Raw genomic sequence first — 13,867 nt, 5'->3', positions numbered from 1 at the left:
TCGAAACGGGCCGGGAGTGTACTCAGTGATATATTATATAAGTGTGTGGTGGTTCATTAATCATTATGATAATATTTATAATATTGCACGCACACGCTTTATCTCTAAGCGAGTCTGCACTCTGACCACCGGGCCCTGTTTGTCCCTCTTTAATTAATATAGTTAGTAAAAGACAGGTAGTCTATCTCGCCGCGAGATACTGTCGCGCCAATCATGTGCTAGGCCTACAGATAGTAATGTGTAGATTACACGTAGTGATAAAGAAAGAACAAGATTAAAGGTCAGTAACCACGAGTGGGGTGAGTGAATGTATTTCCAAATAACATAATATCACCAGCCAGTCTCGCAGTTTTGCTGCCAGCGTCTACGGTACCTAGGGTAAAGGCACCAGTAGTCAGCCTTATAACGACTTTTTTAAGTTTGAACGTTCGGCATTTCTACAGGATTGGTCGGATAATTAAACAAATGACATGGTTAGATCAATTGTTTATCATAGTTTTAAAACAAAATATTTAAAAAAATAACAATCCTCTTTATAATATCTCTAATTAAGTTTAAACAATAAGTGGCACTTTTCTCCAGTAGTCAGCCTCCAAAATCCAGTAAGCAGCCTGTGTGTACCCAGTACTCAGCCTATATAAACTATTCATAATAATTAGATCAAAATCACTAATATTTATATCAAAAACAACGATATTATAATATTTATATTTTCTTTATAATTTTTGTTATCGTTATTGTAAATAGTTGTAGTTTTTAATTTTAGTGTATAATTTTTTGCATAGATCAAAATCAACCATGTTATACAAATATCTATTTTTTTATTAATAATTTTAGTTATTGTTATTGTAGTTAGTTGTAGTTTTTAATTTTAGTTTATAATTTTTGTGCATATATGTATTACTTACCTACTTGTTTAGGTACTTATTTAATTAAAAAAAATCTTATAGGTAGGTATACTGGGTCAACCAAATCTTGTCAGTAGAAAAAGGCAAAAATCGAAATTCAAATTTTCTATGGGACGATATCCCTTCGCGCCTACATTTTTCTAGTTTGCCGCCTTTTTCTACTGTCAAGATCTGGTTGACTAAGTATACATACAATTGGCCTGACAACACATTTTGAAATCCCTTTTATTATTGACGGTACAGTTGTACTGGTTCCGAAAAACACAATATTTCAGCTATACTCATAAGATTTAACATAAATAATTGCATTTTTTATAGCTAGTTTAAACCTCGCCCGAAAACGCCTTGCAAGCCATTTGTGACGTCACGAATTAGTTGGTGGAAGGGTGATAAACATTGTTTACAAACATACTTACAGATTACGAATTTTCCCTTGAATCCGAATGATATTGTCAATTCAGCACCATATATTAATCATAATCATAATCATAATCATCGCATTTATTCGTGATAAACTATAACATACGCAAGTACACAACAAACAGAGAAAATTAAACATAATATAAATACATAGTTTACCACGAAATGGTCCCGCCTCAGCATAATGCTAACCCAGAAGTCAGCGCTGATCTTCCGGCGAGGCCATTTGTGGGTCACGAAACGAAACGCAGCTGTACGACACGGCCCCATCATAAAACCAAACGCGCCTTAGCGGTGGGAAGTGGACGGGCATCAGCGCCATCTATCTGCCGGTGAGATGTCATGATGACATAAGGCCATGTCGTACAACACGTACTGATAAAATAACAAGTCCATTATTTGTATAAGAATTATCTCCTAAAACACTAGTATCAGTGCAAAACACAAAAGAAAATAAACGTGATTACATGATGAATAAAAAAAAAACAATAAAAACAAAGAATACTACCAAGGTTTACAACTACTAGAAAATGTGTTTATTTTGCCGAAGTGAAAGTTTCTACCTACCACAGTACAAGAACTAAAATAAAGTTTGGCTTTTCGTTTTTACGAGTTTGTTACATGAAGAAGATGAAATTCATAAATATAAATATAACGCACAATGGTGAATGGTGAAGCAAGAATTGTAAGGTTAAAGAATTGACAACAAACAACAGTTCTCAGACGCATTGAGTGAACGTGAGGATGGGACATAAATGACAGGTAACCTATATTACAATATTTTCGACTTAACAATATTATTGATTTGATTTGCCCACAAGTAAAGTAGTAAAGTAGTAAAGTAGTAAAGTAGTAAAGTAGTAGTAAGTAAAAAGTAAAAAGTAAAAGTAAAACAAGTAACAACCACATAATTATTGGAGTAAGAAATTATACTAAAAGAAGCTATTAGTATCATGTCTTAAAGTATATTACGATTAGGGATGATAAATACATTACAAACATTAATCACAATAACTCATTTTATACAAAAACTCTCACACTGTTGCAATTTAAGATGAATTATTTAGATACATGCAAACTCTGTGTGAAATCACCGAGCGCCGGTTTTACTTTTTATTCTTTCATTTTTTCTGGTTCCAACAGCCAACATGGCAATGATAGTTCCATTCAGCCAAATAATGAAAAAAGTTTTTTGGTGAAATATCATATTATTTAGCATTTTATTTATTTAATTACAAATAAATATTTACTTTACATCGTGTAATAATATTTTTTGGACCTAATAAATGTTTAGTGGCTGTAGTGTATGTACAAGTTTAGACGGAGAAGTACTGGTCTCAAACATCATGTCATACACACATCACAGAGGTCCTATACCTGTCTCGGGCATGCATAGCGCGCGTAACGATATTTAGTCTGTGGTGACAGCTCGTGTGGAGCGACTCTCGGAAGCGGGAAGTTAACTTAAGAGTGGGCGCGGCTGTGTATGTTAGCGAGCCAGGATGTAAGGAACACACGATAGCATATAACACAATGGCGACGAGTCGAAAAACCGTGAGTAATAATCAAATTTAGTGCAAAACAAAGTGTTTTTCGCATATACACTCAGGCGCCGCGCCGAAGCAACTATTAAAAAGGAGGAAGGACAGACAATATATCTATTCACCTGAATAGATATATTGGACCTTAATTGTGGAGAGATCTGTCCCAAAATACATTAATTTAGTTCATTTCGACATCCTAAAGAATGATGGCATTGATGTACAAGGTTCAAATTTTACTTTCGAATAAGATGAAGTCAAATATTTTTATCAATCTGTCACTAGTGTCACTTTATTACTTTAGTAGTAAATACAGTTCTACCAACTGCTGTGCCGTATTAATTTAAATTGTTGTTATGTTGGCAAACTCTAATTTAACTACACACGCCGTACATCTGTACGAAAACAGTATTGCCAACCGTAGTTTAGGCGCGAGAACAGAGCGTATTGTATCTATGGCTAATGTAAAAGGAAAAAAAAAAACTGAAAGATTGCTAACAAACTGTTTACGCCTAAGCTTTTCAGGTGCAAGATCTAAGAAAATATTTGTTATTACTACAAAATATAAGCGGAAGATTGCAGCGATTATAGTACGAAATAACACAAACATATTAACAGTCAGGTAAGTTTTCAAATTATAAGAAAATAATACAATCTTGTGATATGGACATTGACTGAAAGATTAGATCTCGTTTTGAGAAAATGATGACTTTGTCGGATAAGTCGTGACAGGATTGTCTTTGCGGGGACTCTGCCTTGATCACGCAGCGGCATTGTTTGTGAAATGGACCTAGAAATTGTCGGTTAAGTCGTGGTACGGATTGTCTTTGCGGGGACTCTGCCTTGATCACGCAGCGGCATTGTTTGTGAAATGGACCTAGAAATTGTCGGTTAAGTCGTGGTACGGATTGTCTTTGCGGGGACTCTGCCTTGATCACGCGGCGACATGTTTGTGAATGGATCTGAACATTGTCGGCCGAGTCGTGGTACGGATTGTCTTTGCGGGGACTCTGCCTTGATCACGCGGCGACATGGAGTGTAAAATAGACTACTGGTTAAGTCGTGACAAGATTGTCCTCAAGGGGATTCTGCTATGTTCACGCTCTGGTATTGTCAGATTTGTGATTAGACCTCTGGTAGTAAATTAATAATTATGAGTGGAAATATTGTTTAGGGCTTTATATTTGGGATCAACAAATATGTAGGCTCTGAAGACAGTCGTGTAACAGGACTAATTAGATCATTTGTTTTTAGGCGGTTGCGATGGCACGATATGGGGCCATGGCGCTGACGCTGGACAAGTTTGAATGTGGAGGTGAACCGACTTCTTTGGGAATCCCATGGGAACGTTGGAAGAGGGCACTCCGAATATATATAGATGCAGCTGGCATAGAAAAAAGTGAAAAGAAGAGAGCCAGTCTTCTTCATTTTGGGGGACAAGAATTGCAGGAGATTTTCTACAATATCCCAGATCCAGATATAGAAGATGGAGGACCTAGAAGAGATGTCTTTGAAATTGCATTATCAAAGCTAGACTCTTACTTCTCACCGAAACAAAGTAAAGTGTATGAACGACATTTATTCAGACAATTGAAACAAGAAATTAACGAAAAATTTGAGAAATTTTTAGTACGACTAAGACAGCAGGCAGTCAAGTGCCAATTCCATAATGAGGACGAGAACATAATAGACCAAATTATTGAAAAGGGTTCCTCCAGCGAATTGAGAAAGAAGATTTTACGCGCAGGAGACGACATGACTTTAGAAAAGATAATCATGGAGGCGAATTCTTTGGAAGCCGTTAACAGGCAACTGGAAGATTTTGAAGACAAAGCGGCAAGCAAGGAAGGAGTAAATAGAATAAGTACAAAGCAAAATAATAACAATGTGAAGAAATTTAAAGAACCATGTCAACGATGCGGAAGCCGTTCTCATGTAAAATGCCCGGCAATTGATAAAGAATGTTTTAGATGTAAACGTATAGGCCATTTCCAGCAAATGTGCCGTAAAAGAAAAAATCCTGACGATAGGAGTTTCAACACTAAAAAATTCAAAAGTAATAAAGAATCTCAGGACATTAACCAAATGACTTCACAAGTAACAGAAGAAATACAATATGTCTTCAATATTGACAGTGATGATACTATTGAATGTGAAGTTGGAGGAGTCAAAATAAATATGTTGATTGATTCTGGCTCCAGAAGAAATTTGATAACTGAAGAAACCTGGGTAGAAATGAAAAGTAGTAAAGTACTGATTTATGACCAAAACAATGATATGGATAAGATATTTGTACCTTATGGGAGTACAACTCCACTACCCTTACAAGGCACATTTAAAGCAAAAATAAGAGTTGGAAATCAAACTCAAGAGGCTACTTTCTATGTTATTACTAAGGGCACAAGAGACCTTTTAGGCAGGGATACAGCAAAACAGTTGGGTGTCCTTAAATTAGGCTTACAAATCAACCAAGTCCAAGAAGAAACATTTCCTAAAATAAAAAATGTTGTGATACATATACCCATAGATGATACAGTCCCACCTGTATCACAGCCACTCAGAAGGATTCCTATACCATTGGAAAAGAAAGTTGAAGAAAAGTTAGAAGAACTAATTAAGAGAGATATAATAGAAGAGGTCTCAGGCTCATCTAAATGGGTATCTCCAATCGTACCAATTTTAAAGGAAAATGGAGACCTTCGATTATGCGTAGACATGAGAAGGGCAAATGCTGCCATAATGAGAGAAAATCATCCCTTGCCTACAATGGATAAGTTACTACCCCAAGTACGCGACGCCAAGTACTTTAGCAAGTTGGACATCAGAGATGCTTTTCACCAATTAGAACTACACCCAGATTCCAGACATATAACAACATTCATTACCGGCCAAGGCATGTACAGGTACAAACGTTTGATGTTCGGAATTACCTGCGCCCCGGAGATTTTTCAAAAAACAATAGAGAAACTGTTACTTGGCTGTGAAGGGGTCATAAATTTTATGGATGACATATTGGTTTATGGAAGAGACAAAGAAGAGCATGACGCAAGACTCCAGCAAGTTATATCCGTGTTAAATGATAACAATGTAGTATTAAAACAAGAAAAATGTATAATCGGAGTCACTAAAGTACACTTTTTAGGACATGAACTATCAGCGGAGGGTGTAAGGCCGTTGCAAAAGTATTTATCGGCGATTCAGCAGTTCAGGGCACCTAAAACTGTTGCTGAATTACAGAGCTTCATGGGTTTGGTGAACTACGTTGGCAGGTGGATACCCAACCTGTCAACTGTGACAGAGCCTATGAAAGTACTTCTGCGGAACAGGCCTGGAAAAAATATGAGCCTACAAAATGACTGGGGATGTAAACAAGAAACTGCCTTTGAAACACTGAAACAAGCAATTAGCAAGATACCTACATTAGGCTACTACGATGTCACAAAAAAGACCATTGTGATTGCTGATGCGAGTCCTGTGGGTCTCGGTGCAGTTTTGGTACAAATTAACAACAATGAACCCCGAATTATTGCCTTCGGAAGTAGAACTCTGACTGACTGTGAAAGGAGATACTGCCAGACTGAGAAGGAAGCACTTGCTTTGGTATGGGCAATAGAACATTTCCATATATTTTTATACGGTAAACAATTCGACCTGATAACAGACCACAAGCCATTAGAAGTAATTTTCGGACCTAAGTCAAAACCCTGTGCAAGAATAGAAAGATGGATTCTGCGGCTACAATCATACAAATTTAAAGTCATATACCGACCAGGAAAAAACAATATTGCGGACCCATTGTCTAGACTCAATGACAATAATCTATCTAGCGGTCAGCCAATAGAGCACCATATACAGCAGATAGTAGAGTACATAAGACCTAAGGCTGTTTTGCTAAAAGAAGTGGCAGACCACTCGGAGAAAGATCCGGAAATACAAAAAGTCAAAGCCGGACTGTACCACAACAACTGGGACGAAGAGGTGAAAATATACAAACTATTTCAAACAGAGTTATGTTTTTATGAAGAAGTTCTCTTGAGAGGTACACGTATAGTTATTCCAAAAGATCTTCGAAAGAAAATCCTGGAGGCTGCTCATGAAGGTCATCCAGGAATAGTCGCAATGAAAGCCCGGTTGAGAGCGAAAGTATGGTGGCCTAGGTATGATAAAGAGGCCGAGAAGCTAGTTAAATCTTGTGCCGGATGTACATTGGTATCGGCTCCAAACCCACCTAATCCCTTAAAGCGCCGTGAACTGCCAGATGAAGCGTGGAAAGATGTGGCTATAGATTTGCTTGGCCCGTTACCCAGCGGCGATCATATTCTGGTGATAGTCGACTATTTCAGCAGATACAAAGAAGTCAAAATATGTCGAAAGATAGACAGCTCAGAAATGATAAAGAATCTCACTGAAATTTTCAGTCGTCTTGGAGACCCAGCGACCATCACAGCGGACAATGGACGCCAATTTAGATCAGAAGAGTTTAAAACTTTCTGTACAGAAAGAGGGATCATATTACACTCGACTATCCCATATTGGCCACAAATGAATGGAGAAGTCGAGCGCCAGAATAGAGATATTCTAAAGAGACTGCGAATCAGTCAGATAGAGAAAACAGATTGGAAATTAGCCTTGTTGGAATATATAAGAATGTACAATAGCACACCACATTCTGTCACAGGAAAAACACCCTCAGAATTATTTTTCAGGCGACAATTTAGAGACAAAATTCCCATGATCAGTGACTTGGGTCAAAAAGGAGATATAGATTGGAAAGATAAAGATATTGACATAGAGGTGAGGGATAAAGACAAAGAATTGAAAGAGAAAGGAAAGGAGTATACCGATGAAAAAAGAAAAGCTAAGTAATGTGAATTGGTGCAAGGAGACAAAGTAATAATGAAAAATATGACAAAGGACAATAAACTAAGCACACCATTTGTACCAACAGCTCTGACTGTAGAAAAGGTGACCGGAGGGGACGTAGAGGTCGTCAACGAAGAAACGGGCCAAAGGTATCGTAGGAACGTGGTCCATCTCAAAAGAGTAGATGGAGAGTGGCAGATTAACCTGGTTATAGATTATTGAATTGCTTTCTTGATTTTTTATATGTAACAGTAGTTTTATTCGCATATTTTAATACAGTCTTGATAGTACAGTTGGTTTCATTTTTATTATCTTGAAAGAGGTTTCTGAATTCATAAGGAAGGAGGGATGTAGTGTATGTACAAGTTTAGACGGAGAAGTACTGGTCTCAAACATCATGTCATACACACATCACAGAGGTCCTATACCTGTCTCGGGCATGCATAGCGCGCGTAACGATATTTAGTCTGTGGTGACAGCTCGTGTGGAGCGACTCTCGGAAGCGGGAAGTTAACTTAAGAGTGGGCGCGGCTGTGTATGTTAGCGAGCCAGGATGTAAGGAACACACGATAGCATATAACACAGTGGCAAAATAATATTTTTTTTTGAACCTCCAAACTCTTTGGTGAGGATTTATGGATTACGGTCAATGAGGATTGATGACGTCACCCCTTAGCTCCCTTCTGATTGGCGTTTCAGTCAAAATGGCTGATTGGAGAATTTTGCAATTTTATTTTATTGAATATATTAATCATTCTAATGTTTATACTGAGATTGGGGCATTTTTTAGAACCATATTAACATATATGTTTCTCTGAAACCATTATTTCCATGATTCTTTGTTACTGTCATCAGGCCAATTCTTATGACACGAAATTTGTTGGCCATAGGTACTTAATTAACTAATACTATTCTTGCAAACTAAGAATCGCAATATTTATTTTCTAATAATTAATCCGTCAAAAATTAACGAGGTAAATCAGGTAATCTATAATTATGTTCCTAGTAGGTATTCGGTAAAAGATAATTAATCGAGTCTATGCAGATCTAATTATCATTAATAAACAAAGTCATATACCGACGGAAAAAGCAAAATGATAGTTATGTCAACATCAAAAATATGTATACACTTTTGAACCTTATTTCAATGAGATATAGGGTTTAAAAATGTGGATATATTTTTGACGGCGACGTACCAAGCAAGGTCAATGGCTGAGTACTGGATCCGTGAAACCCAGTGCTCAGCCGCATTAAAGCGTTATTTCAAATGCGGCTGACTACTGGGTTTTACTTTAAATTGACTAGGGCATGCCTAACTAAATTTGAAAATGTAAATTTAACGGTCCTAACGGTCGCATTGGCTCGAAAATAATAAAATAAACAAATAACCCAAAGGTCAGCCGTGGGGAGCTGGGCACTGGATTCTTTGGAAAAAAGTGTTATTCAGTGGCCAGCCCCCTCAATTTATAAGTGAAATATTGATATTTTCATTCAAATATAATGCAATTTAATAGATAAACTAATAAATAAACCAATCATTAACAAAAACAATAACTTATAACATTAAAACATAGTTTTTCTTGCCTGTTAAGAGAACACCACGTGCAGTAAAAAATATGGCGGACATGACACTATTGCACTCGTCGACAAACAGCACCTGTATGAACGAGTATATTTCTTCCCCCCGTTCCCTCACCGCACCTGTCGTGTGACGTATTAACCAATAAGGAATCAAAGCTCCTATTTGAGTAGGTACTCGCGATTTGTTTAAACGAATATACCAGATATTTATGACCAATAAACGACTCAAAAGGCTGACCACTGGTACACCTGGCTGGCCACTGGTGTCGTTACCCTACGATGCCACAGGGACCTCTTTTACATTTAGTTTAAATGGACCTAAGTAGATTGAAAAAACACTTTCTAAAAATAAGTTGCCCAAATAATTACTTAATATCTGGGTGACCGAGCTTCGCTCGGAAAACATATAAAAACTCGAAAATGCGCGTTTTCCCAGAGATAAGACCTAGCTAGATCAATTTTTCGCCCCCGAAAACCGCCGTATAGCAAATTTAATCGAAATCGTTAGAGCCGTTTCCGAGATCCCCGAAAAAAAAATATATATATATATATAAATAAATAAACAAGAATTGCTCGTTTAAAGGTATTAGATGTAACAATTTATAACATAAGTATATGACCATTTACATTCTTTTGATTTCATAAGTAATAATAGTTAGGTAGATTCTACCATATTTATTAGCGTTTTTCAATAAAAGAAACATATCAACATTGTTTACCCTTTTCGGATAGAACTCATTTATTGTATAATAAGTGTTATAAAATGAATATAAAACTAAAAAATTAACTACAATTAAGATAACTAAAGCTAAAAAATTAAAAATACATATCAACATTTTGCGCCCTTGGTCCCTACCGTACCCTAGCGTTCCCGCGCTGGATTGCTATGGCCAATCTTTGCGCGAGAAAGCTGCCTGCGCGAGAGTCACCTGTGGTCTTCCTTAGGCGTTTGCTGAGCGCCTTGTGGAGTCCCCGAGCCACCCTAGCATAGTTATAACCAGCCAAAATGAACTTATAAAAAACCGGCCAAGTGCGAGTCGGACTCGCGCATGGAGGGTTCCGCACCATCAACAAAAAATAGAGCAAAACAAGCAAAAAAACGGTCACCCATCCAAGTACTGACCCCGCCCGACGTTGCTTAACTTCGGTCAAAAATCACGTTTGTTGTATGGGAGCCCCACTAAAATCTTTATTTTATTCTGTTTTTAGTATTTGTTGTTATAGCGGCAACAGAAATACTTAAATCATCTTTGAAAATTTCAACTGTCTAGCTATCACGGTTCGTGATACAGCCTGGACCTGGTGGACGGACGGACGGACGGACGGACAGCGGAGTCTTAGTAATAGGGTCCCGTTTTTACCCTTTGGGTACGATACCCTAAAAAAGTATGATGGAAATGCCTTCATTGACCTTATTTCTAAACTAAATAAACATCAAACTTGCTAAACATTAAATTTGATAAAATATCACAACATCGTTAAATACTTATACCTAAGCACCATCACTAGAAAATTATACCTAATTCATTCCACCTTTTTGTATAACCTCCAGCAATCCCACCATTCGAGGAAAATTTGAATCAATGGTATTAGAAAATAGAGTTGAATTTGCCTTGTTTTAAAATCGAACGAAACAAAACAAAAGCAACTCTGTTCTATTTAAGTTATTAAGATTTAAATTTAAGAGCAGGTAAAATTGGTACTAATGTTAGGACATTTAACCCCAAGAGGATAAATCGCACCAAAGGTTGATAATACGAATATTGTTGCCGGTCCCATATTGGGATACCCTCCTCCAATTGAGGGGGGATTTAAATCTTCTCGGGGCAGACGTGTAGGGTTGGAGCCGGTGGAGCGTTATTTTGACGTTCATAAGCGCATTGTAATATTTATTTATTTTATTTATTTAGAAATTTCAATCAGGCAACAAGGCCCACATTACAAATTACCTTACAGACTAACATACATAATGTATTTTATAAACTTAAAACTAAACACTTTAGTTAGTTTTTTTTTTGCATTAGAAAGAAGGTATAAGCGATCTTGACATGTCTTTTAATTGAAAAACGCTTTTAAAAAATCAGTAACGATTACTTATGAAAGCAGAAGAATATAAATGATCGTAGTAGATTCATAATTGGTACATATTTGCCATTATTTATTTTTAAAACGTGTTTTTCAATAAAAAGGCACGTCAAGATTGTTGATTGTTGTGTAAAGTAGGTATCTTCTCCAACAATGTGGACAAAAAGTGAACAATACTAAAACAATTACTCGTGATTTTCTAAATTTAAACCCGGCAACGAATGGACTCAAGGTCGCAATTGTTTTTGCTAACAAAGGATGGAAATTCCTCAATGCTAGCCATGCGTAAATCTGCTATTCATCCATGTATAGATCCCATAAAAAACCAATGTGAAATTGCCAAGTTCAATATTCAGAATACGCGTCATTGCAAGTATACTTTGCCGACAAAAGAACTATTTATGGTCTATATTTTACAATCGGTCACTCAATAAGTACTGTGGATCCTGACATCATGTCCTTCTGTTGAAGACCAGGTTCCTCCATCTTAGGCATCTATTCCTCGCCAAGCACCTCGTACAATTTTAGTTTCATAGGTGCAGTGATTTGAACACATACCAGCATCTAGTAGGAGGGCCTGAGCTACTGAGGTCTGGTGCCTTCAACTTATAACGTATGAGTGCTGCGAAAATATTTCCTTTTGCTTGTTATGTCCATTATTTGTACCTAATATGGGGCTATTCATAATTTACGTCATTTCAAATTAGGGGGGGGGGCCTGGCCATCGGATGATGGTGGCATGACGTAGGAGGAAACGGGGTCATTCGAAGCATGATTTTTGGATGATTTTAGGGGGGGGGGGAATCAAAAATCGTCAAAAATAGATGACGTAATTTATGAACAGCCCCTATCAACGAAGAGCCCCTGTTCTAGGCTGCCTACTGCACTGAGCGTGGTCCGACACGCTCTTGGCCGCGTTATTATTTTATTTAATGCCTACCTCCCACTTGTGTTCCTTGATTCACATAATGTGGATATTTGATTTAAATTATGGAGTTTATATCTATTTAATGTTTCAATGTAGGGAATGTAAACGAGAGTAGAAATACAAAATACACATTAGAATTTAAAAAAACAATTTATTTTTCAATCCGGTACTATAGTACATATAGTTTGTCAAAGGACTATCTCATTTAAAACATAGACAGAGAGAATCATACTATCTTTGTCTTACACTAGTACTAGCACCCAAAAGAAAAGGATGAGTATAGTTTTTTTTGTTCTTATTTACTGATAATTTGGTTTGACCAACTATATAATATCATTGTCGAGCTAATCATATTCCTGCAGAAGCCTGAAGATAGATGGAAATAGATATATAGATGCTTCTCCACTTACAACGAAATCAGTATGTGTCGTGGCTTCAATTACCTCAAAATGAACCACATTCGGCAACTGATTTTTTAATACTTTTACATTCTGTACCAGAGAAAGTGTATCAAGCTCTCCAGCCATCAAGGCTACATCTGTTGTTACTTTGCTCAAGGCATAATCTGGTGGATTCGGGTGCCCGTACTTACCCAAATTTCCACTAACACCGTAGTCGAACTGGCCAAATTTCTTACGCAAGTACAGCTGATCGTAATGCTCTAAACATTTTCTTGATAACCCGCTGGGAGCATGACCCAATACGGTTCGTAAGAAGCTTAACTCGAAGCCCGCTGGGTTATACCCGAGGAAAGGAAAAATTGCACCTTTAACGCACACTTCGTAACTGATAATACCTTTAGTACAAATTATTTTAATCAGGGTGACAAGTGCTCCGCGATCCCTACAAAGTTCCTCTATTCCAAGTATTTTCGCAAGCTCTAAGAGTAAAGGACCAGCACCAGCAGCTATTTGGAACAAAGGCGGCATATTAAAGAAAAATGCGCCAGGTGCTAATGCAAGAAACAATTTTACCTTCTGATTGTATTCTGTTCTCAGTGATGTCAGTGCGAAAAATTGTGATGCTCCCTGAGAATGACCAATAGCCATAATCTTCTCCTCGCCGGTTTGATGGAGAACAAAATCTATTGCAGCGGCGAGGTCATAGTAGCCCATCTCGTGAAAACTGTAATCCCAGAATTTTTTGTCCTTGTCAGGGTCCAGTGCAGTGTGACGTCTGCTGAACTTCGTACCTCTGTTGTTGAGGAGCCACACGTCGTATCCTCTATCCGCTAGAGCAATCCCCAATGAGCCGTGACCTCTGATGACGTAAAGATCTGCGTCAGCCCCGAGTCCATGGGTCAACAGAACTGAAGACCGTTTTCCAGGGATGTGAAATAACTTGAGGAGGTATCCATCTTTAGTGGCAACTTCATATTGTTCGGCTGTGTGTCCATATTTAGTCACTAGTTGTGTAAAGTTAAGTTTTCCGTCTTCAGAGAGTGTGAGTTCTGAAACCTTTCTTAAAAGTGACTCAGCATCGGGTTCGGCAGCGGGTGTTAACTGTATAATCGCTACTAGCAAGATAATGGCGGACTTCAT

The 13,867-nt window shown here is 37.5% G+C and overlaps 2 protein-coding genes across 2 annotated transcripts; one reads left to right on the top strand and one right to left on the bottom strand.

Moving 5' to 3' along the window:
- The first annotated feature begins 4,215 nt into the window (after nucleotides 1-4,215).
- Nucleotides 4,216-8,022, top strand: LOC134656810 (uncharacterized protein K02A2.6-like). The gene is made up of 2 exons (XM_063512335.1): nucleotides 4,216-6,126; nucleotides 6,166-8,022. Exons 1-2 carry the CDS (start codon nucleotides 4,625-4,627, stop codon nucleotides 7,733-7,735), a joined length of 3,072 nt encoding a protein of 1,023 aa, XP_063368405.1. The 5' UTR covers nucleotides 4,216-4,624; the 3' UTR covers nucleotides 7,736-8,022.
- A 4,647-nt stretch (nucleotides 8,023-12,669) lies between these two features.
- Nucleotides 12,670-13,867, bottom strand: LOC134657129 (lysosomal acid lipase/cholesteryl ester hydrolase-like). Its single transcript, XM_063512680.1, has one exon. The coding sequence runs from the start codon at nucleotides 13,865-13,867 to the stop codon at nucleotides 12,671-12,673; it is 1,197 nt and encodes a 398-aa protein (XP_063368750.1). The 3' UTR covers nucleotide 12,670.

This window comes from Cydia amplana, chromosome 19 (genome assembly GCF_948474715.1).
Source record: "Cydia amplana chromosome 19, ilCydAmpl1.1, whole genome shotgun sequence".
NCBI classification, from domain to species: Eukaryota; Metazoa; Arthropoda; class Insecta; order Lepidoptera; family Tortricidae; genus Cydia; species Cydia amplana.
This window is presented reverse-complemented; position numbering and strand designations above follow the sequence as displayed.

Coding starts and splice junctions, on each gene's coding strand:
- LOC134656810 (XM_063512335.1), top strand. CDS start 4,625: ATGACTTTAGAAAAGATAATCATGGAGGCGAATTCTTTGGAAGCCGTT. Junction 6,127..6,165: donor AGCTTCATGGGTTTGGTGAA/CTACGTTGGCAG, acceptor GTCAACTGTGAC/AGAGCCTATGAAAGTACTTC.
- LOC134657129 (XM_063512680.1), bottom strand. CDS start 13,867: ATGAAGTCCGCCATTATCTTGCTAGTAGCGATTATACAGTTAACACCC.